Source organism: Sceloporus occidentalis, unplaced genomic scaffold, assembly GCF_023333645.1.
Source record: "Sceloporus occidentalis isolate IW3139 unplaced genomic scaffold, rSceOcc1.0.p SCAF_6, whole genome shotgun sequence".
Lineage (NCBI taxonomy): Eukaryota > Metazoa > Chordata > Lepidosauria > Squamata > Phrynosomatidae > Sceloporus > Sceloporus occidentalis.
Genome location: NW_028316986.1, coordinates 104,463,488 through 104,491,083, shown reverse-complemented (window position 1 = coordinate 104,491,083; position 27,596 = coordinate 104,463,488). Strand labels below are relative to the sequence as shown.

The 27,596-nt window shown below is 39.9% G+C and overlaps 1 protein-coding gene across 3 annotated transcripts in view; it reads right to left on the bottom strand.

The window, feature by feature from the left end:
- REV3L (REV3 like, DNA directed polymerase zeta catalytic subunit) overlaps positions 1-27,596 on the bottom strand; it is a 119,836-nt gene that overhangs the window by 65,162 nt on the left and 27,078 nt on the right. For all 3 annotated transcript variants that reach the window (XM_089530559.1, XM_089530560.1, XM_089530561.1), the window contains exons 3-11: positions 25,603-25,677; positions 22,581-22,741; positions 17,185-17,281; positions 16,473-16,567; positions 13,341-13,445; positions 5,492-5,576; positions 5,263-5,411; positions 2,870-2,995; positions 777-1,014 (exon numbers count right to left, since the gene is read on the bottom strand). In XM_089530559.1, the coding sequence (XP_089386685.1) occupies positions 777-1,014; positions 2,870-2,995; positions 5,263-5,411; positions 5,492-5,576; positions 13,341-13,445; positions 16,473-16,567; positions 17,185-17,281; positions 22,581-22,741; positions 25,603-25,677 (1,131 nt within the window). The remainder of the gene's footprint in view (positions 1-776; positions 1,015-2,869; positions 2,996-5,262; positions 5,412-5,491; positions 5,577-13,340; positions 13,446-16,472; positions 16,568-17,184; positions 17,282-22,580; positions 22,742-25,602; positions 25,678-27,596) is intronic.

Sequence of the window (27,596 nt, the reverse complement as noted above, 5' to 3'; positions counted from 1 at the left end):
AATAAGGTGGCTTCTGGATGCTTTGGCAGCATGGCATTTACATGACACATGCCCCCAAAGTGCTCAGAAGCCACTCCAAGGCTGCACTAAGTAGGGGAAAGCTGGCCCAAAAAGAAGCAGATATAATCCGCTCCTGTCAGCATCCACTTGGGACTGTGGCGGTGGCCCACTTTGGCAGCGGGCCATGCAGTTGCTGTGGTCCCAGCCCAACTGTGGCTGAAACAGTCTCTGGCCACTCCTTCCAGACCATGTGCTTCAAACCTATGTCTAATCTAATCTAATCAAATCAAAGCAAACTATGTCTTAACCACAGTTTGAAAACTTACTTCAAAACATGGACAATCCAGATATCATGGCAATCCAGGTAAGAAAGAGGCCTTTCATTAAGCAAAACCATATCAAGCTTTTTAAAAACATAAAATAAAGCTGGCACATAAAAAATGCATCTAAACACATTACTGACATTGTTTATAAATAAAATGTACCATTTGGCAAAATATGTCCCTATAGAAATACATAATAATTCTGGAATGTGAGGATAACAAATACAATTCCATTCAGAATCAAATAGCCACACCCTTCAGTTCTTTTTATTTTCTTACTTGTTGGAGCATCCAGGTTTGCACTACCAATCACATTTTTTATTCTACAGACACCTTCTTCCATAATATAATAGACTTTGGACATTTATATGGAGCTCCTCTGGGAATTATAGTATTTTAATACAGGATGATTAGTACCATTTTTGGATCAACAATTCTAAATACTGAATATACCTCCTCTTTCCACTGACATCAGTAGGGCTGGTGTCCCATCGCTGAGACATTAGCAAACTGAGTTCCAATTCTTCCTTTTCAATTCGTGGTTCATTTTCTTCATCATCACTGTTTTGAGGATTCTGATGGCTTCCAGAAGAAAAATGTTGTGATAATGTACCTGGTCTTCCAATTTCATATCCATCATCCTCCAACCCAGCCAGAAGATTTATGATAGCTTGATCAACACTACTATCCACTGCAGGAAAAAACAAAACAAAAAACAATTTAGAATATCTTTTTGACTTTTAAGTTGTTTGCTTTTAAAGAGACCTTTTCACTATCTTTGTAATCCCAGGTACAATTCCTTTTCTTAAATGGCTTACATGCTTTAGGTTAAAACAGCTGAACAATATTTCCTCTTTTTTCAAATTCCTCTGTCCATAGAAAATCTAATGGCCCTTATGTCTATGTCAGAAATATTCTAATATAAACTGGGTATATTTTACTCTATTATCACTAGAAAATCGATTCTCAAACTACTAATATTAAAAGATTCCTGAGTCATGGGACAGTGATAATATACTACTTATACATAACATCACTAGAAATGCTTTGCAAAGATCTATTTTTGAACAGGCTTAGACAAAATGAATGTTCTCAGTTTAGAGTAGGGGTGAGAAACTGCCACAAGGGTGAGGGGGAACACTTTTCAGGTCAGCCAAGTAGTTGAGGGCAACACTTTTTCTTTCTAAAAGTGTTTAAAATATATATTTTTTGCAGGAGGCATAACCAGGACTAGTCTTATTCCAGAAAAATATTTTTAATTTTGAAAATTTTAATTACATTTCTGGCTGTTAACAAATTAAAGTTGCCCCAAATGCCCCAAGACCACACCAATCTCGGAGAAGTGGAAACAGTAGCCGAAAGAGGTCCCGAAGGTTTTAAGATCTGTTCATATAGGAGAGCCTTCAGCCTTGACTACCTAATTCTTCCATGCCCAAGGCGTAAAAGCCTTACAGTGGAAACAAGTGTTCACATTGTGTGCTTATCCTAAGCAAAGGAGGCAATGTGAACAGCCACCCTCACCAGGGAGTTTAGCCCCACACTTAGTTTCCTCAATAATTGAAGAAAAAACAGCAAAATGATCCGAAAACAATCAGTAAGTCAAAACACCAACAAGAAGACAAAAAGTGAAGCCAAGCAATGTGGTTTCTCGATGCTGCTAACATGGTGGAAGAAAAGGAACTGAGGTAAATGAGTGACAATGCTAGAAGTGGGTGGAGCTATGGCCAAAAATCTGCCCAGCGATTCCAGAAGATTCCCACTATGCTCTGTGCAGGTGCAGGAATATCCAATTGTGTGATTCACAGAGACCAAGAAGAAGAAGAACTAATCCCTAAACTCATTCAGAATCATTATAATGAATTTTCTTACCAATAAAAAAGTACAATTACTATGAAAAAGGGATAGCAGTAGGGGAGGGGATTAAGCCTAACAGAAGCTGGCTGCTGCGTTTCTCTTCTGAGGCCACAGCAGTGGCACTTGGTATAGAGAACATGACACTGACTGAATTCAAAAAGGAGTTGAAGACCATCCTGTTCAGAGAAGCGTTCCCAGGCATTGCATAACTGTCACTTTCTATTTGATGTTTCTTTGTTGTCTGTTTTATTGAATCATTTCCTGTATTGCTATGTATTTTATATATATTATCCTACTAGAAAGGCCCCTTCCCCTCCACCACTCCCTTCTCCTTTTGTGTCGTGTCTTTTTAGATTGTAAGCCTGAGGGCAGGGAACCGTCCAATTAAAAAGATTGTATGTACAGCGCTGTGTAAATTTACAGCACTTTATAAATAAAGGTTAATAATAATAATAATAATAATAATAATAATGACAGTAAAACAGGGCGTCAACTAAAAATATTCTCAGGAGGACTGGAGAGAATGTAAGGCAAGAGGCTTCAAAGAAGGTGTGGGGACAGCATGTCATTCACAGTTTACCCACACTCATTTAGAGACAGTACACAGAATATTAGTGGCAAAATTACTAATAAACTGGAGCATAACTCTTTTCAGTGTAAAAAAGGTTAATGCATTGCTAGCATATACTCACTGAGCACTGGAGTATTATTAAATTTCTGAGATGGTGGTTGAAAATGCTGACTGTTTTCTATGATATTCAAAATGGCTTCTTCATTAATAAGTGCATTCTCCTCTTCATATTTGCTACTGGACTCCTCTAAAAGGAAAAGTAAGATTTCTGAAAATAAGTTGTTAACATAATTTTTTTCTTTCATATAAACAGAACAAAATTACTGATCATATTAATATATTCAAATTGCTTAAACAAGATTTTCAGAATTTTCAGAATACATGGTTACATACACTGGATCTCTGACAGTTTTAATACTTCATACACATTGCGATATTCAAAGAGATAGGAATTAAAGCTTTAGTTATTTTTAAGATTCATACCCTACTTTTCAGTCAAATGATCTCCAATACAGCTTCCTCCTTTTTCATTTTTTCATGCAGAGCACAAACAAACATTAAACACATTAGTTGGCATCCTGCTCAGTAGTTATGAGATCATAAATTCGAGTTACGATAACAACAAAACATGACCCATCCTAAACCACATTTCCCAGAAGTTTAATCTGCAGTGCCTCAAAAATCATTCACTAGGGGTTCTGTCTGGCTGAAAAGGTAGCTCTTCAAGGGTGGCATGATCTGATGACACTACAATAGAGCTTTAGCATTGCAGTTACATCTCAGTGAAGGTTCTTTGCCATTATGTTATTTAGTATTACATACAACATTGAGAAAAAAGCTTTAGAATAAATTAATGCATACTCAAATACAGTCGGCCCTCATTATACGTGGATTTGCCATGCGCGGATTTGAGCATACGCGCATGGCAAACCCAGAAGTTGTCCCCAATGGTGCCATTGGGTACAAAAGTCCCTCTCCTCCCCTCCTCTTTCCCTCCCTCCCAAATGATCCAAAAGCTTGGCCTCGTCGTCCTCCACGCCGCCGCTGCCACCCTGAAAGAGCCGGGTGCAGCCTGGAGGCCTCTTGGCCTCCAAGAGCAGCACCTGGCCTTTCCTGTGGAGGTGGCGGCGGTGGTGGCAGCAAGAACGAGGCTTGGCCTGCCGACATCCTCGTCTCCTCCTCCTCCACCACCACGGGAAAGGCCAGGTGGTGCTCTTGTAGGCCAAGAGGCCTCCAGACTGCACCCGGCCCTTTTGCGGTAGCAGCAGCAGTGTGGAGGAGGAAGCTTGGCCTCGTCCTCCTTGCCACCGCCGCTGCAGAAGGGCCGGATGCAGCCTGGAGGCCTCTTGGCCTCCAAGAGCACCGCCTGGCCTTTCCCACAGTGGTGGCGGCGGAGGATGCCGGGAGGCGGTGGCACGGTGACTCAGCAAGTAAGCAGGGAGGGGAAGAGGGGGGAGGGAGGGAGGGAGGGAAGGTAGGTAGGTAGGTAAGAGGGAGCGAGGGAGGGAAAGAGGAGGAGAGGAGAGGGACTTTTGTCCCCAATGGCGGCACGCATCCACACGTGCCACCATTGGGGACAATGGGACTTGAGCATACGCGGATTTTGGCATATGCCGGGGGTCCGGAACCGATCCCCCGCGTATACCAAGGGACGACTGTACTTATTTTCTGCTTGAAATATCACTTAATGCAGCTACTATCAACATGCTTCATTTTGTTTTTCCCTATAATTTTCCATCTTATTTTATTCAACAATTTGTTGAAGGCAGCTCAGATACTAATTACTACTGAATACATTCTATAATAGTCATACAGTTTTATAATTTATTATAACATAAATTTTAAAAAGTCAAACAGAAATAACCCTAAAACCAGCTGGGCACTGCTGGAGCAACACCACTGTGATAAAAACTTTCTTCCCCTCCCGTGCATACTTTCTGAACCCTGCAAAATCTTCTCCTGCCCTCCATAGCAGATTTTTGGCATTCATAGGAGAGGGAGATCAATCTCCTCCTGATTCTGCTGAAGGAAGTACTTAAATGAATCATAGAATCATAGAGTTGGAAGAGACCGCAAGGGCCATCCAGTCCAACCCCTGCCATGCAGGAAATCCAAATCAAAGCATCCCGTTCCATCCCTTTCCCCCACAACCTTTAGCTGAATATATTCTCTCGTTTTCACTACTTTTGCAATACACAAAACATTACGTAATCATTAACAAGTACTTCACATTTCTCCATTCAGTAGTAATTAGTATCTGAGCTGCCTTCAACAAATTTGAATTGAACAAAGAATGTTGTGAAAACATATTCTCCTCTTTTGCTTTTCTTAGTTGTTTTATGACTCAAAGCGAAAGGATAGAGAGACTAAGTATGAAAAGGAAGAGATAAATCCTTGTGTGCCCTTCTGTCTGCCTGGGTCTTTCAATTCATTCAAAAGTCATTCTAATTAAGAACTGGTCATGTACAGGGAATGGTATTTGGTATAATAATAATAAACTGTACTAATACTAACCTTTGTTAGGCTCTGTATCTCTGTGTACTTCAACCATGTTTGCTGGTGAACAAGAAACAACTACCGGAGAATGAAGGTCCGAATGTAGCGTCAACTCAGTAGAGCACTCCTGTAATCCATCACTGTAGTCCACTGATCCAGATAATGTCCTAATTAATAAAATAAATCCCTTTAAAATGACCATATAGTTCATAAATGAGACAATAGTAATAGCTAAATAACTGCTTACACTGAGAGATCACTTTGCTTGAGAATTTCTTTCAGCCTCTTCTGAAAGATTTTTTCACTTTCTGTTGTGATCACACATCCACGATCTTTAGTTACCAAAAAAGAACAAATGAAAAAAAAAGTTATATAACAATACAAAGAGATAACTGAAAGAATTCATAAATAAGGGATTTTTAAAATTCTTAAACAATATTCAGTGCATATCCTCCAAAACTTTTACAAAGAATAGAACCCATAATGGGATACAAAGTATGCTTTAAGACCAGAATGTCTCCTACTTACAGATTTTCTGTTTCCAGTTTAGCAAAAAAAAAATTATATGAAAAATCTAACTCCAAATCAAGAGAAGTTTCTTTTTGCATCTTGTGTGAGACTTTGCACAAAAATCTCTTGTTAGATTGTTAATTTTTCTTATTCATAATTTCTTAGACTAAAATGCAACATCTGATATACTATAGTATTGTACTAGGAAATCTTTCACTAGATTTTGATCAAGACTTAACATAAAAGGAACTCATGCATCTTTTCCTTGCACTTACTATTCTTTGGATCTAAAATTAAGGTCCAAAACAGATGGGCCAAAAGAAGTGGCTTCTGGCTGCTTTGGGGACATGGCATTCAGATGACACATACCCCCAAAGTGGCTGGAAGCCGCTCAAAGGACGGCAAAGGCAGTTGGAAGCCACCAAAAAAAGGAGCGAATTAAAAGTGGCCCATTTGGGACCGTGGCAGCGGCCTGCTTTGAGAATGGGCCATGCGGTTGCTGTGGCCCAAGGCTGTCCTTGCTACCCATCTGCAGAGCACATAAATTTAACAAGTCTAGAACATTTGTTTTCGAAAATCTTCTAAGGAGCTTTCTTTTCAAATAATTAGAAGCTAAGTACAAGAATGCCGTCAAGGAAAAAGAATACGATAAGACCACAAATAATGGATAATCCCCAAAGTGACACACAAAATTCACCTAATAAACAAACGGAGATAAATAAAATAATCCTGCAAGAGCTGCGGGAATTTAAGAAATCTTTTAAAATTGAGATAAAAGAGGAACTAAAAAAAAACAGAAATGAAATCCAACAAGATATGTATAAAGAAATGGAAGTGCTGGTAGGGAAAATTGATAGGATTAATAAACAAGTACAAGTAGTGAAAACCGAAGCTGAGGAAGTAGCTTCAAAAACAAGAATACTGGAAAGGAAGATAGAAACCCTTGAAGTAAAACTGAGACGAAGTGAACAAACAATTCTCTTGCAAGAAAGTAGATTAAGGGAGAAAGGTATTAAGTTTAGAGGGGTACCAGAAGAAGTGGATGAAAATTTTTCTGAAAAAATTATCCCGCACCTAGCTAAATATATAGACAAAGCAGAAGACTACCTGGATTCACAGGCAAAGAAAATATTTAGAATAAAGAGATAAGAAATTTCCAAGGGACATTTTGATTAGCTTCATGAATATAAGAATAAAAGAGGAACTGATACACCAAAATTACAAAGAGAAATTAGTGATAGAAGACAATACAATTGAAATCTTTAAAGATCTACCACCACAAACCTTAAAGAGAAGGTAAGACTATAGATTTTTGACTAACATATTGCAAGAGTTATTAATTATAGATGGGGTAAAACAGAAGGCATTACTGTAACTTACAAACAGAAGAGATACCTAATAAATACATTAGAAAAAGCAAGAGATTTTTACAATAAAATAAACCCAGAAGGAATATCAGAACAAAGAGAATTTTATAGAAGATTCAATCCAAATAAGCAAGGAGAGAATAACAAAGAGGACAAAAGTAACAGAGAAAGTAAATAAACATAAAGAACAAAGATATACCTTCTGAAGAGAAGAAAAAAGGAAGACAGACGACAGTCTGACAAGAGAAAGGAGGTATAGCAATTAAGCAAATAGTAGCATACAAATAAACAAAAGGGAGAGAGTTCAATTTTATTAATGTTTGCCAAAGGCCATTCACATGATTAAAATGTAAAATCGATGACAGAAATTCAGAATTATAAAATGCTCCATCAAATAACTAACATCCAAATTTTATACATTAAACATAATAAAATTCCAGACAATTAAATAAAACAACATCAAAAAGAACTTCAAAGTTTAGATAAGATCATCCCCAAATAAACAAAAGGGGAAACATTTCCATATCTAAATGACGATCAAAATTGGATCATGGAATGTCAAAGGATTAAATTTAGAGAGGAAAAGAAAACAAGTATTACATCTATTAGGAAAAAATGACATTGATATAGTTTGTATCCAAGAAACAAAAATAAGAAAAGGGGATATAAAATGTTTAAAGAATCCGAGCTTAGGAAATGTGTTCTGTTCATGCATAAAAAAGAAAAAAAAGGTTGTTAGCTACATTTATAAATAAGAAATAAGAAGCAAGACAAGTCTATAAAGACACTGAAGGTAGAATCTTAATAGTGTAGGTGACAATACATGGGGAAAAATAATCATTGCTAACATATACGCTCCATTAGAAAACAAAGGCGGGTTATAAACCACCATGAAAGTACGGAGTCAGTCTGTACTAGGGTTAGGAAGGTGCGGTGCTTCCGCACCCCCCTAACCCTAGTACGGACTGAGTCCGTACAAAATGGCGGCTCCCCTTCCACATGGGGGCTGCCATGACGACATCACGACTGCGCCGCCTCTATATGGGGCGGCGCGGACATGACGTTGTCGGTCCGCACCAGGCCGCTTAGTGCACCCTTTGCGCGGACCAGGAAGGAGCTCCGTTTCGGAGCTCCTTCCTGGTTTGCGGCGCCGCTTTGCGTCACTGGGCGCAGCCTTCAGACGGCTGCGCCCAGCGAAGCAAGGGAGAAAGGGGCCAAGCGGCCCCTTTCTCCTCCTCCCTGCCGCCGTGGGGTGTCCTTGGGGCTTGAAGCCCCAAGGACACCCCTTTCCAGGCTGCGGGGAAGGGGCCTTTTGCCACTTCCCCGCAGCCTGGAAAGCGGCGGATCGGGGCCTCAGCGGCTGCCGTTCTGGCAGCTGAGGCCCCGATACACCAGGGAAAGGGGCGGGTACAGCCCGCCCCAAATGGGCGGTCTGTAACCCGCCAAAGGATCCTATTTCCAACTTCTAAACGATAAACTGATAGATTATAATAAAAACAAAGTTATATTGGCAGGGGATTTTAATGCTGTTGTAAGGCCTTCCAGAGACAGAAAATCTGATAAAACTATAAAACATAATCAAGGGAAACTTCCAGCAAGTGGGTTTGAAATGATAAAAAATCAAGATTTTATAGATGTGTGGCATAAACTGTATCTAAATTATTTTTTTTGAAGAAAATGACACTGATGGCATGTTAATGAAAACAACATGGGACACTTGTAAGGCGGTAGTGAGATGATTCCTTATACAGAGAGCAAGTGTATTGAAAAAGATAAGACAAAAGTAACAAGAACAGTTAATAGAGGAATTGAAAAAGAATGAGGAGCAATTAAAACATCAAACACATAATAAGAAAATACTTAATAAAATCAAATTTCTACAAAAATAAATTCAAGCAGAAATTACAGAAGAATTAGCAACAGAATTGAAGAAAGCAAAACAAAGAAATTTTGAAAACGCTAATAAGATTAGCAGTTGGCTTGCCATAAAAATAAAAAAAGATAAGAAAGCAAAAATAATTGAGGAGATTAAAATTAATGGTAAAATAACAAATTATCAGGAAAGTATTAAAAATGCATTTAAAGATTACTACCAGGATTTATATAAGGAAGGGAAAACAACACCTGATTTTATGGAAGGTTTGAAAGGTTTTTTTTAGATAAAAACAAAATAGAGACAATAACAAAAGGGCAAAGGGAGATGTTGAACACTCCTTTTACGCAGGAAGAGGTCTTACAAGCAGTACAGAGATTGAAAGAGGGGAAGGCTCCAGGGCCAGATGGCTACACAGCCAAATTTTACAAAACATTTAAAGAAGAATTGGCAGAACCATTATGTAAAACATTACATTTGATAGTTGATCAAGGGAAACCAACATCTTGGGATAAAGCAACGATTGTGTTAATACAAAAAGAAGGCAAAGATATGTCATTAATAAAAAATTACAGACCAATATCTTTACTTAATGTTGATTATAAAATTTATGCTATGATTTTGGCAGATAGATTTAAGAGTGTGCTAAATTCATTAATTAAAAAAGATCAAAATGGTTTCCTACTGGGAAGACAATTAAAAGACAATAGTAGATCTATAATTAACATCCTGGAATACTATAATAGGAATAAGGAGAAAAAACTAGCCTTAATGTTCATCGACGCCAAAAAGGCGTTTGACAATGTCAAATGGGAATTTTTGATGGAAACCTTAAAAAGAATGGATTTAGGAGAAAGATTTATAAGTAATATAGCACAAATTTATAAACAACAACACACTCAATTAAAAATAAATGGCAGTAAATTGGAGGAATTTCAGATTAATAAAGGCACAAGACAAGGTTGCCCCCTGTCGCCGCTTCTATTCATCAGCTTAACAGAGATTTTGATTAACACAGGCCCGTTACAGACCGCCCAAAAGGGGCGGTCTCGGGCCGCTGCCGGTCGCAGTGCAGAGGAGTCGCAGCAGCCAAACCGTGCGACTCCTCCATGCTGCAAAGAAGAGACGCCGCAAGTGCCAAAGCGCACACTCACGGCGTCACTTCCGGGTCGCAACGTGAGGACGCAGAGTGTCCGCTACGTCAAAATGGCGGCGGCCGTGTGGAACGGCCGCCGCCATTTGTTACGGACTCTGTCCGTAATAGGGTAAGGGGCGTCTGGAAGAGACGCCCCTTTTTCAAAATGGGACGTCTTAAGGACGTCCCTTATGGCGGTGTGTAACGCACCACAGTAAGAAAAAATGAAATGATAAAAGGTATTAAAATAAAAGGAAGAGAAAAGAAAATGTTAGCATATACAGACAACATGGTAGCAATCTTAGAAGATCCTTCAGAGTGTTGGACCCTTAATGATGGAATTGAAAGAATTTGGTCATTATGCAGGATTTAAAATAAATAAAGATAAGACCAGTTTATTGATCAAAAATGTTAACAAGACTGAAGAAGAAAAAATAAATGACAAAACTGAATGTTGTGTAGTGAAAAAAACTAAATATCTCAGTATTTGGCTCACAAACAACAACTCTAACTCCTTTGAAAACAATTATAAACCCAAATGGAAAGAAATATCAAAAGATCTAATTAAATGGAATAAATTAAATCTGTCAATTTTAGGAAGAAACTCTCTTATAAAAATGTCTATCCTTCCCAAAGTCATGTTTTTGTTTAATAATTTGCCAATAGTTGTTAGGGAAGAACTGACAACGGTATGGAGAAAAGAGCTGAAATTTTTTATTTGGAAGTGGGGCAAACCAAGAATAAGGTGGAAGGTATTGAAAGATAGCAAGGGAAGAGGTGGTTATGCTTTACCAGATATGAGATTATACATGTGGGCCTGTAATCTGTGTTGGATCCAGGACTGGACAAAACTAGAGGATATGAACCTATTGAATTTGGAAGGGGAGGGCCTGAAATATGGCTGGCATACATATTTATTGTATGAAGAACAAGCCCCTTATAAAGAATTTCAGGTTCATCCAATAAGAAAAGCTCTTATGTCAACTTGGAAAAAAATTAGAGGAAGATTTTATAACAAGCTTCCACTTTGGACTTCAACTCAGGAAGCTTTTTTTGGTAAAGGGAAAAATAACATGGAATGGTGGATATATATAAAGACCTAATAAATATAGAGACAAATGGAAGATTAGTAATAAAACATGTTAGGGATGATGGGAGTTGCAGCTCTTCTCCTGGCTTTCACTCTCACCCCCCTGGTCAGCGGAAGAACAACCAGTTTGACCAGTAGCTCTGAGAATTGGCTGAAGATGTCTTCCAATCTTCTCTGAAGTCTGCTGGTTCTTGTTCAGCTCTCAAGACACCAGTCAACACAGTAGTCTTCTATAAAAGATCTACTTTTATTCTAATATATACACTATGCACAAAACAATTCACTACTCACAAAACTCACACTACTATACTCTTCAATACCCACAAAAAAATATTGCCATACATTATTGCTTATATAGGCATTTGTCTCTCCATTCATTATACAGTTGCCACCTCCTGGGCGTGTACATACATTATGATTGACATATCATACTTGGCTCAATCTTTACCTCACATTGCATCATACATTGCTGTCCACTCAATGACTTTCAGGTGATATCAATTTGCACCTTTTCACTTTGTCCTTGCCACATGTGTCCTTGGCTTTTAGGACCTTCTAATTACATTATATGCAACACCTATGTGCCATTTCAATAGCTTTTGCTGTGTCATGTTACTTTCAAATACGTTCATACATATTATATTTCTTGTGACTATATATCCCATGTTGCTTTTTCCTGACAAAACATAGAGAGGTGTTAAATAAAGGAGGGAATTTAAGTTGGTTTGAATATATGCAAATAAAAGAGAAATTTAAAGATGTTAAAACTAGAGGGATAGAAACAACAATTAATGAATTAGACAACTTGTGGTGGAAGTCAGACAAAAAAAGATATCAAAATTCTATAAAGTTTTGTTAAGAAGGGAATTAGAAAAAGAAACAATAAAGGAAAGTATGATACGATGGGCACAGGATATTGGTCGACCAATATCATATGATGATTGGCAGAAAGCCTGGAAAAACACAAATAGTTTCTGTGCGTCACAAGATCTAAAAGAAAATCATTTGAAAATAACAAACAATGGTATTTTACCCCTCTAAAACTTAAAAAAATATACAAAATTCCTGATATGAAATGTTGGCATTGCAAAGAAAATCCTGGATCTTTATATCACATGTGGTGGGTCTGCAGTAAAATCAAAAAGTTTTGGGTGAAAGTACACTTAATCATTCAAAAAATCTCCAAGACACAATTTGAAATGTTACCGGAATTTTATTTATTAAATATAACATCAGCCCTCAATAAAGATATAGAAAATAAATACTGGAGGGTATTATTGTATGTAATAACAGCAGCAAGATTGACCATTGCTAAAAATTGGAAAAAGGATGATATACCCACCTTAGAAGAATGGACATCAAAAATACAAGAATTAAGAGAAATGGACAGGCTTACATCTCTAATCAATGACAAATCTAAAGATAGATTAAACGAGGAATAGCTCCCGATACTACAATTTTGGGGAAATGAATTTAATATTAAAAAGGATTTGCTGATATAAAGAAATTAAACATATTGCACTATAGAATATGATTTTATTATTTGGATTTAACAAATGAAGCAGCGGACATATATTTTGTATATATGTATAGGATCTAATGTAAGCTTGAAATGTATGGCTATTTTGTTTGCTGTTCTATGTTTGGTTTGTTGTTTTATGTGTATGTTTTATGTTATGTTTGTATAAAAATAAAAAATAAAAAATAAAAACCATGGGATTTGAGGTCCTGTGTTTTTTGGCATACACGCGGGTGTGGTGGTGGTGGAATAGACCCCAAGCAGATATGAAGGGCTGACTGTAAGGACAAAATGACATATTATGTATAGAAATATCAGTTACAATAAGTTAATCAGAAATAATTCAATTTAAATAAAAGCCATGGAGATTTTAGGAGACCTACTATGGCAAGATTCTATTTAGATTACACGATTTAATTAACCAAGTTAACTCCTTAACCCATTTCAAGGGACCACCTAGAGATAAGATTAGACACTTAGTAAGCAGCTTACTAAAAACTATTATAACAGGAATATGTCTTGACTTCCTGGCTGCTTAGATAAACTTAAAGCTCTTACAAGCAATAAATAGCTATCTAGAGAAATAATGACTAGTAATATACCTTGTGAATTAGGAGGACTAATTTGTGAGGACTCTTTGTTGTCTCTACGCCGCTGTTTCTCATCTTCCCATATTGCTTGCAAACCTGGGTTACGACCAATCTGGACTGGAAAAGTAAGAGATACAGCACATTTGAATAGGTATCAAGTTTCCTAAAACTAATACCACCACCACAACAACAACAAATTGTATTTCTTTCCTTCCTCTCCTCAAGACTTGAGGTGGGGTACAATACATTAAAATACAAAACACAATTTTAAAAAAACATAACCCCAGTTAAAATTCAATACTATAAAATCATTAAAATACAAAAGAGTTGATATACAGATTTAAAAAATCATGATTTAAAATTGACTGGATAGGCCTGCCTGAAGAGAAAACTTTTCGCAGATAATTCCTGCTGTTTACAAGAATTAATTTATTTAATGGAAGTAATGGCATGTTAATATTTTATGCATTCTTTGTTTAAAGGTAGAGAAATAAATAAAATATTTACCCCTACCACTTAAACCAAAGCTACAAACCCCACAATATGGAAATATATATTCTTCTATTAAGTCATTAGAAAACAAAAATATTCAAATGACATTGATTATAATCTGTCATTTAATAGCAATAGGGTTTTTCCCCTGCCCTACTTCTCTTCAGTTTATTATTTGAAGCCCCTTGTTATAGAACTCCCACCATTTGCAATAACTTTCTGCAGTAGTGGGACTGCTTGCTCCTTTGAGGCAAAAAGGTTATGCTGTTGGCAGTAGTGCTGCTGGTAGGGTCTTCCATGTCAGACAGGCTTTTGCTGAGGAGCCAGACTAAATGTGCCAAATAGATACTAGAAAGCAGCAGTACTGGGGGTGAAACTGGCAGAGGATCTCTCAGAGACAACAGCAATGGCACCAAAACTAATCCTTGTTACTGTATATACTCGTGTATAAGTCGACCTCATGCATAAGTCGAGAGAAGGTTTCAGGGTCAAAATCCTGGATTTTGATATGACCCGTGGATAAGTTGAGGGTAAAACTTAGGGGGCCATAAGGAAGGATGGAAAGAGGGAAATACCACTTCTCTCCCTCCATCTCCTTCTTTGGACCTCTAGGAAGCAAGTGGATTTAAATGGAGATTTGTTTCCATAGGAAGCAAAGGCTTGCAAAACAGACCAGGCAATTGCTTTTCAATGGGGAGTTTTCTCCATAGGAAGCCAAGGCTTGCAAACAGACCAGGCAAGTGCTTTTCAAAGGGGAGCTTTCCCCATAGGATGCAAAGGCTTGCAAAGGAGGAAAGTGCTTTTAATGGGGAGTTATCCTCATAGGATGCAAGGGGACCAGGCAAGTGCTTCTCAATGGGGAGTTTTCCCCGTAGGATGCAAAGGAGGCAAGTGCTTTTAATGGGGAGTTATCCTCATAGGATGCAAAGGGACCAGGCAAGTGCTTTTCAATGGGGAGTTTTCCCCATAGGATGCAAAAGCTTGCAAAGGGACCAGACAAGTGCTTTTCAATGAGGAGTTTTCCCCATAGGATGCAAAGGGACCAGGGAAGGAAAGCCTTGCAAAGGGGACCAGGGAATTTTTCAGGAGTTAAACGTCTACAGATGGAGCAGCTTTCAATGATATGGCCTTTCCCCAAACAGAACAAACACTCTGAATGTCCATTGGAAAGGGACATTTTTCTACTGTTAAGTAGAGAAAAGAATGAAAAGAGAAGTATAAGTACACGAAACAAGAAAAGCAAAGGAGCAAGAAGGGAAAATGAGGGGAGGGAGAAGAAATGGGAGCATGGCAAAAAAAAAAAATGCCAATGAGGTAAGGGTTATTAGAGGCGAGAGGGTGAAGTACTCAACAGGAGAATGATCACAGTGGAGTTGTTCTGCCAGCAGAGAGAAAAAAACCTGAGGGGACGGTAGCTTAATGGGCTCAGACATGTGCGGTAAGAGGGGGATGGTGTGGGGTGTTCCCAACAAACTATTCAGCTCTAGAACTTTATGGAGTCTCTGAGCAGGTGCACACTTACTTGTGTGAGGCACAGAGACCACAAAGAACTATGGATCATTTTAAAAAGAATTGAGTGTGCCACAGTATTTGATTTGTCTTGATGAATAACCTGTACTCAGGACAAGAGGCTAGTGTCAGGACAGAATACAGAGAAACAGAACTGGCAAGATGGTCAGGCAAGGCTGCATTTTATATTCCTATCTGTTTAACTTGTATGCTGAATGTATCATGCTTAAAGCAGGACTAGACTTGGAGGAAGGAAGGAAGAAAATTGAATGGACATCAGCAATTTAAGATATACAGATGACATCACACTACTACCAGAATACAGCAAAGACTTGGAACGATTACTGAAGAAAGTCAAGGAAGAAAGTGCAAAAGCACCTTTATAGTTGAACATTAAGCAAACAAAAATAAAAGGAAGATTTCCTATACCTCGGCTCAAGCACTGACCAGAATGGGGACTGCAGTCAAGAAATCAGCAAAAGACTACAATTTAGAAAGGCTGCTATGAAGGAAGAGATTGTAGTATAAAAAAAACACATCAATCAATACTAAAGTTAGGATTGTCCATGTCATCGTATTTCCAATTTCTAAGTATGGTTGTGAAAGCTGGACAGTGAAGAAAGCTGACAGGAAGAAAGTCAACTCATTTGAAATGTGGTGCTGCAGAAGAGTTCGAAGGAGACTGTGGACTGCAAACCAGACAAATAAACGGATCCTGAAGCAGAACAAGCCTGAACTCTCTCTAGAAACCAAGATGATGAAACTGAGACTGTCATACTTAGAACATACCACAAGAAGGAATGTCTTCCTAGTAAAGACAATAATGCTTGGTAAGGTAGAAGGCAGCAGGAAAAGAGAAAGACCACATTGCAGCTGGACAGATTCAGTCAAGGAAGTAACAGAGCTTAGTCGCAAGATCTGAACAGAGTTGCTGATGATAGGGTGATCTGAAGTTCACTCATACATAGGATTGCCTTAAGTCAAAGTCAACTTGACAGAAGTTAACATCAACATTAAATAATTGTATTGTTTATAAGTCTGACAAGTTTTACAGAACAATGAGGGTTTGTGAGTCTAAGCTCTGTAAAGCAAAAAATGTACCAATATTCTGAATTATTACATACATACAGAAAAAATGCTTACCTTCAATATCCAATCTATTTAAAATATCGGCAGCCACTGCGTCCACTTCCAATTCACAGGTACTCTGTCGTTCAATACCATCCAGTATCAAAGAACTGCAGTTACATTAAAGAACAATTATTCAAATTACATTCTAGATTAAAAGCATTGTCTATTAAATTAAAAAATTAGGAAATATTATCATTAATTACAAGTTTAAAATCAAAATATAATGCAAACAGATTGGACTAAGTGCAACAGTATGCTGACACTGAGGTTCCCTTCTTCCTGTAGCCCACAGTACTGCTTGGAAATTAGCTCTAGAGAGTTTCTCAGATCTCTGGCGCAGGTTTTTGGGGTGAAGAGGAAAAGGGCCTAAGGGCAGAGAAGAGATTATCATTGGATGTTCTGTGCTGGATCCTGGCCTCAGGTTAACTACTTCAGATTCATAGCAATTTAGGCCATAGTTTAATGGCAGACAGAAATGCAACTGTTATCTATCTGAAAGCTAAAATGTACACAAGTCATCATTATTTTGCATCCCAATGCTATGAAGCCTGGGTATCTCACACAGCAACAATGATACAAAAAGGCAGGTAATTAGAAAGATTTGCAGACAGCAGAAATCTGGGCAACTAAAAGCCCAGATCCAATCCCACTGAATTCTATATCGGCCTCTGCTTTATATTTCCTACCATGCTTTATTTATTTTTATGACTCCAAGTATGCTAACCTTGGTATTTGATTATCTTCCCATCGTTGTAGGGTCCCAGCAACAATATGTCCTGATAAATTTTCTTTAGAACATCCAATTTCTTCAAATGCATCACCTACAAACAGATCACAGCACATAAACACATAAATCCAGTTCTGAGAGCTATATTTTTTGTTATACATTTAAATTCTGCAGATCTGAAACAGAACACTGGAAGAGGCATAAAAAGGATTATCAAAAATTTCCCACTTTCAGAGACTCTGTAGTTTATGCTTCTATTGATGTACCATGAACTAGTTCCATCTTTCATTCTCATTCTGTTCTGCAGTGGTCTTTCATTTGTTCCTAGTGATATATGTTACCCTTCACTTTTACATTGCTGCTCTCACTGAACACAACTAGGCAACTTAAACTTGTATTTGCATTTCTTCCAGATGAGAATTAACATCTGTATCAGAGAATAAGAATGAATCAAGACAGCTAAAGACAAAACCTCTCCTCCCACTGATGTAGAAAAAGTATAAACGAACATAATCAAAGAAAATGATTGGCTTATATGGGAGAAGGACTATGAGAAGTGTGAGGAAAACTATGTGGGTGCCAGAAACTATCCCTTCAGACTTTTCCCTTCATCTCATTCAGAATCCTGGATAAGTTGGACATCACAGCCATACCTGATGAAAATATGTCATGGGTGTGGGGAGTGTTGTCTGCATATTTCATACAGAACTCCAATTTTATTTTGGGGGAGGGATGAAAAAACAATGTGCTCCTAGTTGCCCTCTAAGGTTTGTGGGGAGAATTTAATCACACTTTCTGGGGCTTCTGGGCCATTTAAGAATGCAGGAGAGGCATTTTTAAAACCAGGAAGTGGCCTATTTAATCCCATGGTGGGCTAATGTATATATACATGTATTTCATAAAATTATGAAAAGTATCAATATGTTTAACCACAAAGACACAGATATCAATTTCCTAAAATACATTACCAAATATTGAAAAAGAAGACACACAGTAGTAATGGGGAAATTCACCTATCCTGATATCTACTGGCAGTCACACTCTGCCAAGAATGCAAAATCCAACAAATTCCTCACTTGCCTTCCTACCAATTTCATTTTGCAGAATGGAGAAGAAGGAACAAGGTGATCAACTATCTTGGACTTGATTCTTCCCAATGGGGAAGAACTGATTAATGATGTGGAAGCAATGAAAATTCTCTTGGGGTTCATTATACAGAAGAAAAGGAAAGATGAATGTATTCAGGCATACAGTCTGGTCTTTATACAGCTGATTTCAATAAGTGTAAGAAAATTTTGGGTGATATACCTTAGTCAGAAGTATTTAAAGAGAAAGAACGTCATGGTGGATGTGAGTTTGATAAAGGTAAGGTATTGGAGATCATAAACAAATCCAATGAGAAAGAACAGTGAGAGACTGATACAGACTAAAGCTAAAAATAAGTTCAAGATAGCAATAGAGGCTAAAAATAACGAAGAAATTTGTGCTATGTTGGAAGCAAGAGGAAGAATAAGGAAGTTGTGTTCCATGAAGAAAAAGACATGCTGACAAATGGCAAAGAAAGATGACAACTATTTGATCTGTTTTGCTTCTGTATTCTTCCAGTAATCCAGGGGTTAGTGGGTCTTGGTGTAGAAAGGAAAAAAGCTAATGCAAATCTAGGCTGCATAAACAGAACTATAGCATGTATAACAAGGGAATTAACAGTACCAATGCTACTCTGCTTCAGTGACAGCTTATTGTTTGTTTCTTTAAATTTTAAATTCAGCGTAATTCTTCAGGTCAAGAGCTGAAGAGTATCACAATCTGAACTTGTTCTATTGCTCAGAAAACCTAAAGCCTCTGAATGGCTGTATCCAAGCTTCCCAAGAAGAAAACAATGGCAAGGAGAAGACCAATGTGGCACCACACATCAGCTAGAAATGTGTTGCAGGGAGTTTGCTTTGTTATTCCCTTCCAGAATGAACACTATCGACATTATAGAAGGAACAATCAGTGTCTGAACTTGCTTTTTTCTTCTTCGCTGTACCCCTTTTATTTTTTATCTTTTAGGTGGGATGTAGTGGTTTAGTGGTTAAGATGCCAGTTCTGATGATCGGAAGGTTGGCAGTTTGAGGCCCGGGTGCTGCATGATGGGGTTAGCTCTTGTCACTAGTCCCAGCTTCTGCCAACTTAGCAGTTCAAAAGCATGCAAATGCAAGTTGATAGACAGGTACCACCTCTCAGTGGGAAGGTAACAGCATTTGGTGCAGTTATGCTGGCCACATGACCACCAGAGCAGTCCTCAGACAACGCTGGTTCTTTGGCTTAGAAACAGAGATGAGCATCGCCCCCTACAGTCGGTTATGACTAGACATTCATGTCAAGGGACTGCCCTTACCTTTTTCCTTTATCTTTGTATTATGGAACCTTGAAGAGAGAGTCTTATTATGGTGGGTGATGTAAGGGGACAGCTGCTCTTCTAAAAGAGAGCTTACATCTGGCATCCTGTCACCTATGCTGTTTAACATTTACATGAAGCCACTGGGAGAGATCATCCAGAGACATGGGGTGCGGTGTTATCAGTACACGGATGACACCCAAATATGCTTCTCTATGCCTCCGACTGCTACAGTGATTAAAGATGGTGTCTCTCCTCTGAATGCTTGCCTGGAGTTGGTAATGGGCTAGACGAGGGAAAACAAACTCAAACTGAATCCAGAGAAAACGGAGGTACTAGCGATAGGTACCCTAGGACCGGGGAAGGAAATTTGTCAACCTGTCTTGGATGGGATCACACTTTCCCTAAAGGACAAAGTTCGCAGTTTGGGAGTACTCCTGGACTCGTCACTATAATTGTCATCTCAAGTGGATGCGACAGCCAGGAGTGCTTGGTACCAACTTCGGTTCATACGCCAACTGCACCCCTACCTGGACCGAAAGGACCTTGAAGCAGTGGTACATTCTTTGGTAATCTCTTGTCTTGATTTCTGTAATGAGCTCTACATGGAGCTACCCTTGTACCAAGTTCAGAAGCTTCAATTAGTCCAAAATATGGCAGCCAGACTGGTCACCAGTTCTTTAAGGTTTGACCATATAACAAAGTCCTGAAAGACCTTCATTGGCTACCGATTAGCTTCAGGGCACAATACAAGGTGTTGGTTATTACCTATAAAGCCCTACATGGCTTGGCCCCGAGTTACTTATGGGAATGCCTCTCCCTACATAATCCGCCCCACACTCTCAGGATATCTGGGGGAAAATCTGCTGGAATTACATTTAACTAGACTAGTTTCAACTTCTCAAAGAGCTTTTACAGCAGTGGCTCCTAAATTGTAGAACAGCCTCCCGGAAGAGATCCATCTTATTACCTCCCTGGAGACTTTTAAGAAGGCAGTTAAGACCAATCTCTTCCGGCGAGCCTATCCAACCAATTTTCTATAAGAAATACTGTTCCATTCCTCTGTTCAGGATTAGAATACTCTATCCCACCGTCATTTTGATCAGATTGTATTGTTTTAATTGTCAAATGTTATATATTTCACTGCTGTATTTTATTGTATATTTATACTGGGTTGTAATCCCGCCTCAACCCACCTGGGAGAGGTGGGGAAATAAATAATTTTTTAAAATAATTTTTATTATTTATTATTAAGGAAATTTTGTCAGTATTTTTTCCCAGCTAACAACAGGTAAAAAGGCTTGAAATAAACAAATGCTACCTGTGACACACAGTGGCATCCCCACTATCAGTGTCACCCAGTTTGGGGGTGGAGCTTCTGGGGAGCTGCTGGGGGGTGAGAAGGCTGATGGAGGGGATAGCCAAAAGGGCATACTCAGCCCTCTGCTGTGCTGCACTGGCGCTGGCCAGTGCTGCTACAGAGAAGGCAAGAGGGGATCTCTTGGCCTTTCTTACCCTGCAGCATGAGGAGGCCCCAATCAGGTGTCATCCCTTTACTGGTGCAGGTCACAACCCCTGCACCCCCTAGTGATGCCACTGACTGCACAAAACATAGCATATACACATTAAGAAGAATGTATAATATGTTAATTGCTACAAAGATGGAGTGAATTACAGTCGGTCCTCCTTATACGCGGATTTGCCATGCACGGATTTGAGCATACGCGCATGGCAAATCTGGAAGTTGTCCCCAATGGCGGCGCGCGTGTACGCGCGCCGCCATTGGGGACAACTTCCCTCCCTCCCTCCCTCCCTCCTTACTTACCTTTTTGTCGTCGCTGCTGCGTCGCTGCTGCTGCCGCCGCCTCAGACAGAGCCGGGGGGAAGGCCGGGTGGGGGTTTTGGAGGCCAAGAAGCCTCCAGCCTGCCACCCGGCCCTTCTGCAGCGGTGGTGGTGGCGGCGGCAGCAGAGGAGCACCAGCGCCAGAGGCCTCTTCGGCCCCCACTCCGCTGCCGCCGCCGCCAGCACCTGTGTGCAAGGGCCGGGTGGTGGGCTGGAGGCCTCTTGGCCTCCAGTCCTCCACTCAGCCCCTGCATCGAGGTGCAGGCGCCGGAGAGAAGGTGGCCGAAGAGGCCTCTGGCACTCGGCCTCCTCCTCCTCCTCCTCTCCACGGTGCCACCACCGCTGCCAGGAGAAAGGCCTGGTGCTGTTCCTGGAGGACTCCAGGAGCAGCACCAGGCCTTTCCTCTGGCTGTAGCCGCGGAGGGGAGGCCTCTGGCGCTGGAGGCCCCCTCTCCGCCGCCAACGCTGCCGGGGGAGAGGCCGGGTGCTGCTCCTGGAGTCCTCCAGGAACAGCACCCGGCCTTTCTCCTGGCAGCAGTGGCGGCACCGTGGAGAGGAGGAGGAGGAGGCCGAGCGCCGGAGGCCTCTTCGGCCCCCTCTCCGCCGCCGGCGCCTGCACCTCAATGCAGGGGCCGAGTGGCGGACTGGAGACCAAGAGGCCTCCAGCCCACCACCCGGCCCTTGCACAGAGGTGCTGGCGGCGGCGGAGTGGGGGCCAAAGAGGCCTCTGGCGCTGGTGCTCCGCTGCTGCCGCCGCCGCCACCACAGAAGGGCCGGGTGGCAGGGCGGAGGCTTCTTGGCCTCCAAAACCCCCACCCAGCCTTCCCCCCGGCTCTGGCTGAGGCGGCAGCAGCAGCGACGCAACACCGGCGACAAAAAGGTAAGTAAGGAGGGAGGGAGGGAGGGAGGGAGGGAAGGAAAGAGTTGGGGGGAGGAGAGGGGAGGGAGGGAAGTTGTCCCCAATGGCGGCGCGCGCCATTGGGAACAATGGGACTTGAGCATACGCGGATTTTGATATACGCGGGGGGTCCGGAACGGATCCCCTGCGTATACCAAGGACGCACTGTATCTTCCATGCTTTATATCTAAGAAGTCTAATCTAAATGTAAGTCTAAGAAGTCTAATCTAGATTTATGTCTGAAACTGTACAAGAAGCTGGACTTAACATACCTTTTTTCTTTGCCTTTCTAAATTTGACAGCGGCCAGATTTATTAAATTCATTCCATACAAATTGTAATCAATGAAGAGCTGGAGAAGATAGGGAATATGGGCTTCATGGGGTTGGTAAATTTTATTCATTATGGCGCCACCTTGTAGAAGCTCACACACTCTACAATCAAACAGAAGTTAGAAAATTAGAAGCAAGCTTGTTGAAAATAATAATAATGCATTGTTACTTAATACTGAAATATTTCTAAATTAAAACTAAACAGTAAAAGGTTAACATACTAGAATGATCATGCATATTTGGAGAATGCAATTCTGAAGTATTTGCATGAATATTAAGTTATCCTGTTACAGCAAAAATATGTATTAAAAAATCTCATGGCAGCCTAAAAATTAAGGGAGGAGATGTTTTGACATAGTTTTTTGTTGATTTTCGGTATAGGTTTTTTCCTCCATTTCATTAAGCATTTGATGAAGTGAGATGGAATAAATTAAAAGTTAAATCTAATAAGACGGGTTAGTCTTTAATGTGTGACAATACTCTTTGAAGTATTTCTTGCACAGCTATTTAAGGAAGCTGTTTGCACCTATTAAAATAAAAGGAAATGGGTTCATGCAACTGAGATGCTAGTTGCATTTTTCTATAGCCCTGGAACAAATTGGGGTGGTTCAATTTGCATGGACAGCCACATTGCCTGAGTGCTTATAAAATGCATATTTGAAATGCAGTCTAGAATTTAACATTAAGACAAAAGGAGATACAAGCATTGGCATGGGTCTGTATGAAGACCATAAAGGAAAATGGTGCTATTAGAATTTTAAAAAAAGAACTCAGCTCAGACCCTCAGTTTCTAGTCAGTGGGAAAAACTCATCAGCTATTAAAATACAATCATTAAATTGCTTTTAATAAGAGTGCCTTCCAAGGAGATTACTTGAAGCTGATGAACAGGGCAAAGCTGAAATAAGGTAGAATTTGAATTGGTTTTTTAGAAGTATTACAGAGCCTACTTTTTTTTGTAAACACATACTTCTTGCTGATAGTGTTGCATCATTTTATTTTGTAGGCTGTACCATTTTATTTTGCCCTCAGCCCTCTGAAATTTTTGCTTACATTACTAGTTAATTTTAATAGTCATAATGATCCTAATTTTGTTCATGTTAGATACTTCTGAAAAAATGTCACAAAAGTGCAAACACCTCATGATGTGGTTGACCATAGAGAAATTTGCACTAGCACTGGAAGGTGTTTAAGAAGGAAAAAAGAAGGGAAATGGTCACTACTGGGGAAAAGGTGTTCCAAACAGCATTGAAACAACACAAATATCCAGAAAAGAACTGTTTGACAATCTGTTCAACTGCTTGAAATCTGTTTCTTTTGAAGCAAATTAAGGCCTGTTACAGACAGCCAAAATAAAGCTGCTTCGAGTCACAATGGCGGTATGGTGTTCCAATGGTGCATGCGTCCTAAGAGTCCAGAAGTCGCACCAAAGCCACGCTCCAGCCCTAAAGACTGGAGCGTGGCTTTGGTGCGGCTTCTGGACTCTTAGGACGCATGCATCATTAAAACACCTTACCTCCACTGTGACTCGAAGCAGCTTTATTTTGGCTGTCTGTAACAGGCCTAAGAGACTATTTAGCACAGCTGTACACTTTTATTTCTTCCTAAACAGATTAGTAAAAGAACACCATCCTTTCCCAACAGCTCCCACTCAATGCTTTCCAGATGTTTGGACAATTATTCCCATAAGCCTTAGTTTGTGATTCAAAGACTACTTTGGCCTACAGTTCCCATGAACCCCATCTAGTATGGCAAGTGGTTAGAAATAGTGAGAGCTAGTCCAAAATATCATGGCATCAGGCCGGAGAAGGCTGTCCTACTCTATCAGTACATTTCATGGGAGAAATTGTATTTTGCAATTCAGTTTTCCATAAAAGACACATTTTAATTCTTGCTTTCTGATAGCTTTAAGACTGCTCATTTCAAAGCCTCTCCACAGTTTTCACATCCATTTCTGTCTGTTACTTTGATAATGCTGAAAATATGGTTATACACTCCCACTTAATATACCTGAACATAATAAAAACATGTGGTTTATTTTTATGGGAATGAGCTGCACAGAGCCTTAGGGTAAATTTCTCTCCTCTCTTATCTTCCACTGTAGTCAGCAAGCACCCAGATCCAAAACACAATGCAGAAATAATCCAGTTTGAGACTGCTTTAACTACCCTGGCTCAGTACTAGGGAATTCTGGAAACTGTAGGTTTGTGAGGCATTTAGCCTTCTCTGTGGGTGTACGCTGGTGCCACAATAAACTACGATTACCAGGATTCTCTAGCACTGAACCAGGAAAGTTCCAAGAGGTCTCAAAGTGGATTATTTCTGCAGTGCATTTTGGACATTAGATGCTTTCAACTTTCATTTTTGATTAACTACGTTTTAGCATTACATCCAAACCTTACACACTGGTTAATCTTTACTATGGTTTGTTGAATCAAGCCAACTTCATTAGCCAGTGTTTAAGGTTAGCTTGTTTCCATAAACCACAGTTAAAGTTAAACCTATCTGTGAAGTTTGATGTACAATGACAAACTGTACTTAATCAAAACCAGAAGCAAATGCTTCCAGTTTCCTTGAAGTTATGCCAGATGAGGAAACTTAAGGAAAAGTGCCAAGACACATGGCTTGTTCTAAATGCAGTCATTAGAGGATTTGTAACCATTTTCCTTCCCGTCTTGAGCATACATTTTATAAATTCTTGTTTACTTTTACTTAAAGCATGTTAACCTATCCTTGGCTCAAGCAATATGGAAAACAGATAAACAAAAACCAATACATCTTGTTTATAATAAATGTTTACAGAAACAAAAGTACAACAGCAAAACATTTTTTTCAGAGACTTGTACCATATTCTTCCTTCACATCTTTAAGGGCAACCTCAGTAGAGCACACTACTGTACAGCACATTTACAAGAAGGTGTTCTTTCCTACTTGTAACAAAAGTAGAGACATCAGACATTATTACCTTTTTACCATAGCAGGATTGTAAAGATAGATCTTCATAAACTGCCTTTCTTTTTCATGATAACCATAAAAAGGTCTGGAAAACAAAAATTCACAATGTCATTAATGTTTTCCACATCTATGCGTACTGAGAAATGAAGAATCCTGCACATTAGATCTCATTCTAAATTTTAGATTTGGGCTTTGCCCTGTGTATCGCAATTATAGTCACTACAGTTGGCCCTTCATATTCATGGATACTGCATCCACAGATCCAACCATCCATGGTTTGAAAATATTTTTTAAAAGAAATCCAAAAAGCATGCATACTATGCTATTGTTTATAATGGGACTTGAGCATCCACAGATTTTGGTACTCACAGTAGGTCCTGGAACCAACCCCAGTGAGTATGAGGTCAGTTGGCACAAACCAATCCCCTTGGTGGAAAAATGGTAGAATACAATGTAGCAATTGCAAGTACATTTCTATACTGCTTATCAGTGAACTAGCACTCCCTAAGTGGTTTACAATTGCCCGCAACAAGCTAGGTATTCATTTTACCAACCTACAAAAGGATGGAAGGCTGAGGGACCTTGGAACTTTCCTCTAGGATCAAACTTAGAATGTTGTGGCCGCAATACAGGCATTTAATTACTGCACTACCAAGACTCTTGAAAAAGATGCCACCATCTTCATTTCAAACTGGCTTCAGAGCGGGATATGGAGTTGAGACCGCCATGGTCGCCTTAGTCGATGATCTCCGTCTGGGCATCGACAGGGGAAGTGTGACCTTGTTGGTGCTCTTGGACATCTCAGCGGCTTTCAATACCACATCAAAGGTCCAAGATTGGGTGAAGAGCTACATCCCTTTTCAGAATTGTTCAGTACCCAAAGGAGAAGCCATCCTTCCTGCATCAATCTGGGATCTTCTCCACTGCATCCTTTTGAAGCAACACAGTGATCTCTTCCAGTAGTGGACTTAATGCAGGGGTATTACACAAATGGGTAGAGTACATGAGAACTCTATGGTACAGCCCATAGAGATGATGATAACAATGTTAAGAACCCAGGAGTCTGCAGTGATATACTGCCAAATGGAACAGTGGTGGCACAACATGGGTGCCCAAGATGGAATTCGGCCTGAGCTGGTTGGCATTAAGACTGGCTGAGGTGTTGTACTGAGCAAGAAGTCAAAAATGCAACGTCAAAGAAGATGAGGATTTCTTAAAGTCGAGGGCTGTTACTTTTGCTATTTGAAAAGGATCTTCTGAAAGCCAGGAGTGTTGCAAATGAGGACAAAATGATCTTGACTATGAAAAGGAAAGACTGATGATGCCACTAAGACTTGAAAGAATGCTCATAGTGTCATTGTCTAGAAAGATCCATTTTCTTGTCTGTAAGGTGAGTCTTACAAAGATAGTGTAGGAACTTGTCGGTCTTTGCATTAAAAAAGCCCTCACCATATCAAAGGGAAGGTCTTCCACTCTGCAATGAATATCACCAGAAAGGTCACATACATAGTGACAAAGAGCCCCAGCCCTTTGCTATGCAATCAACAGTGTTGGGCTGAATGGATTTGTTGTGTAGCCCAGGCCTCCATCTCCTGATGGAATGATAATGCCACACGTCTACTCTTCAGGGAGGTTGGGAACAAAAGCCATAATTTTATCCCACAGAACCTTCTGGTAGGCAGATATGCAGGTTTACATGTTGCTCACCTTAACAGCTAGGGATGCAGAGGAGTAAAACCTGTGACTGAAAACATAAAGTCGTCTCCCTTCTTTATCCATCAATGTTGAGTGTGTCTTTTCACTAGATTTAGACCGAGAAGCTTCCATGACTATTGAATTAGGCACTAAGTGACTGAGAAGGCAGGATTCATCCTCAGGCTGTATCCTGGATAGGTTCTCCAGAAATGTTTGAAACTGGTGGTAGAGATGCAGGCTTTCCCAAGGATTGTCTAATGACTTCATTTAGCATTAGAAGACAGTACAGTAAGAACTGAAGCATGAGGA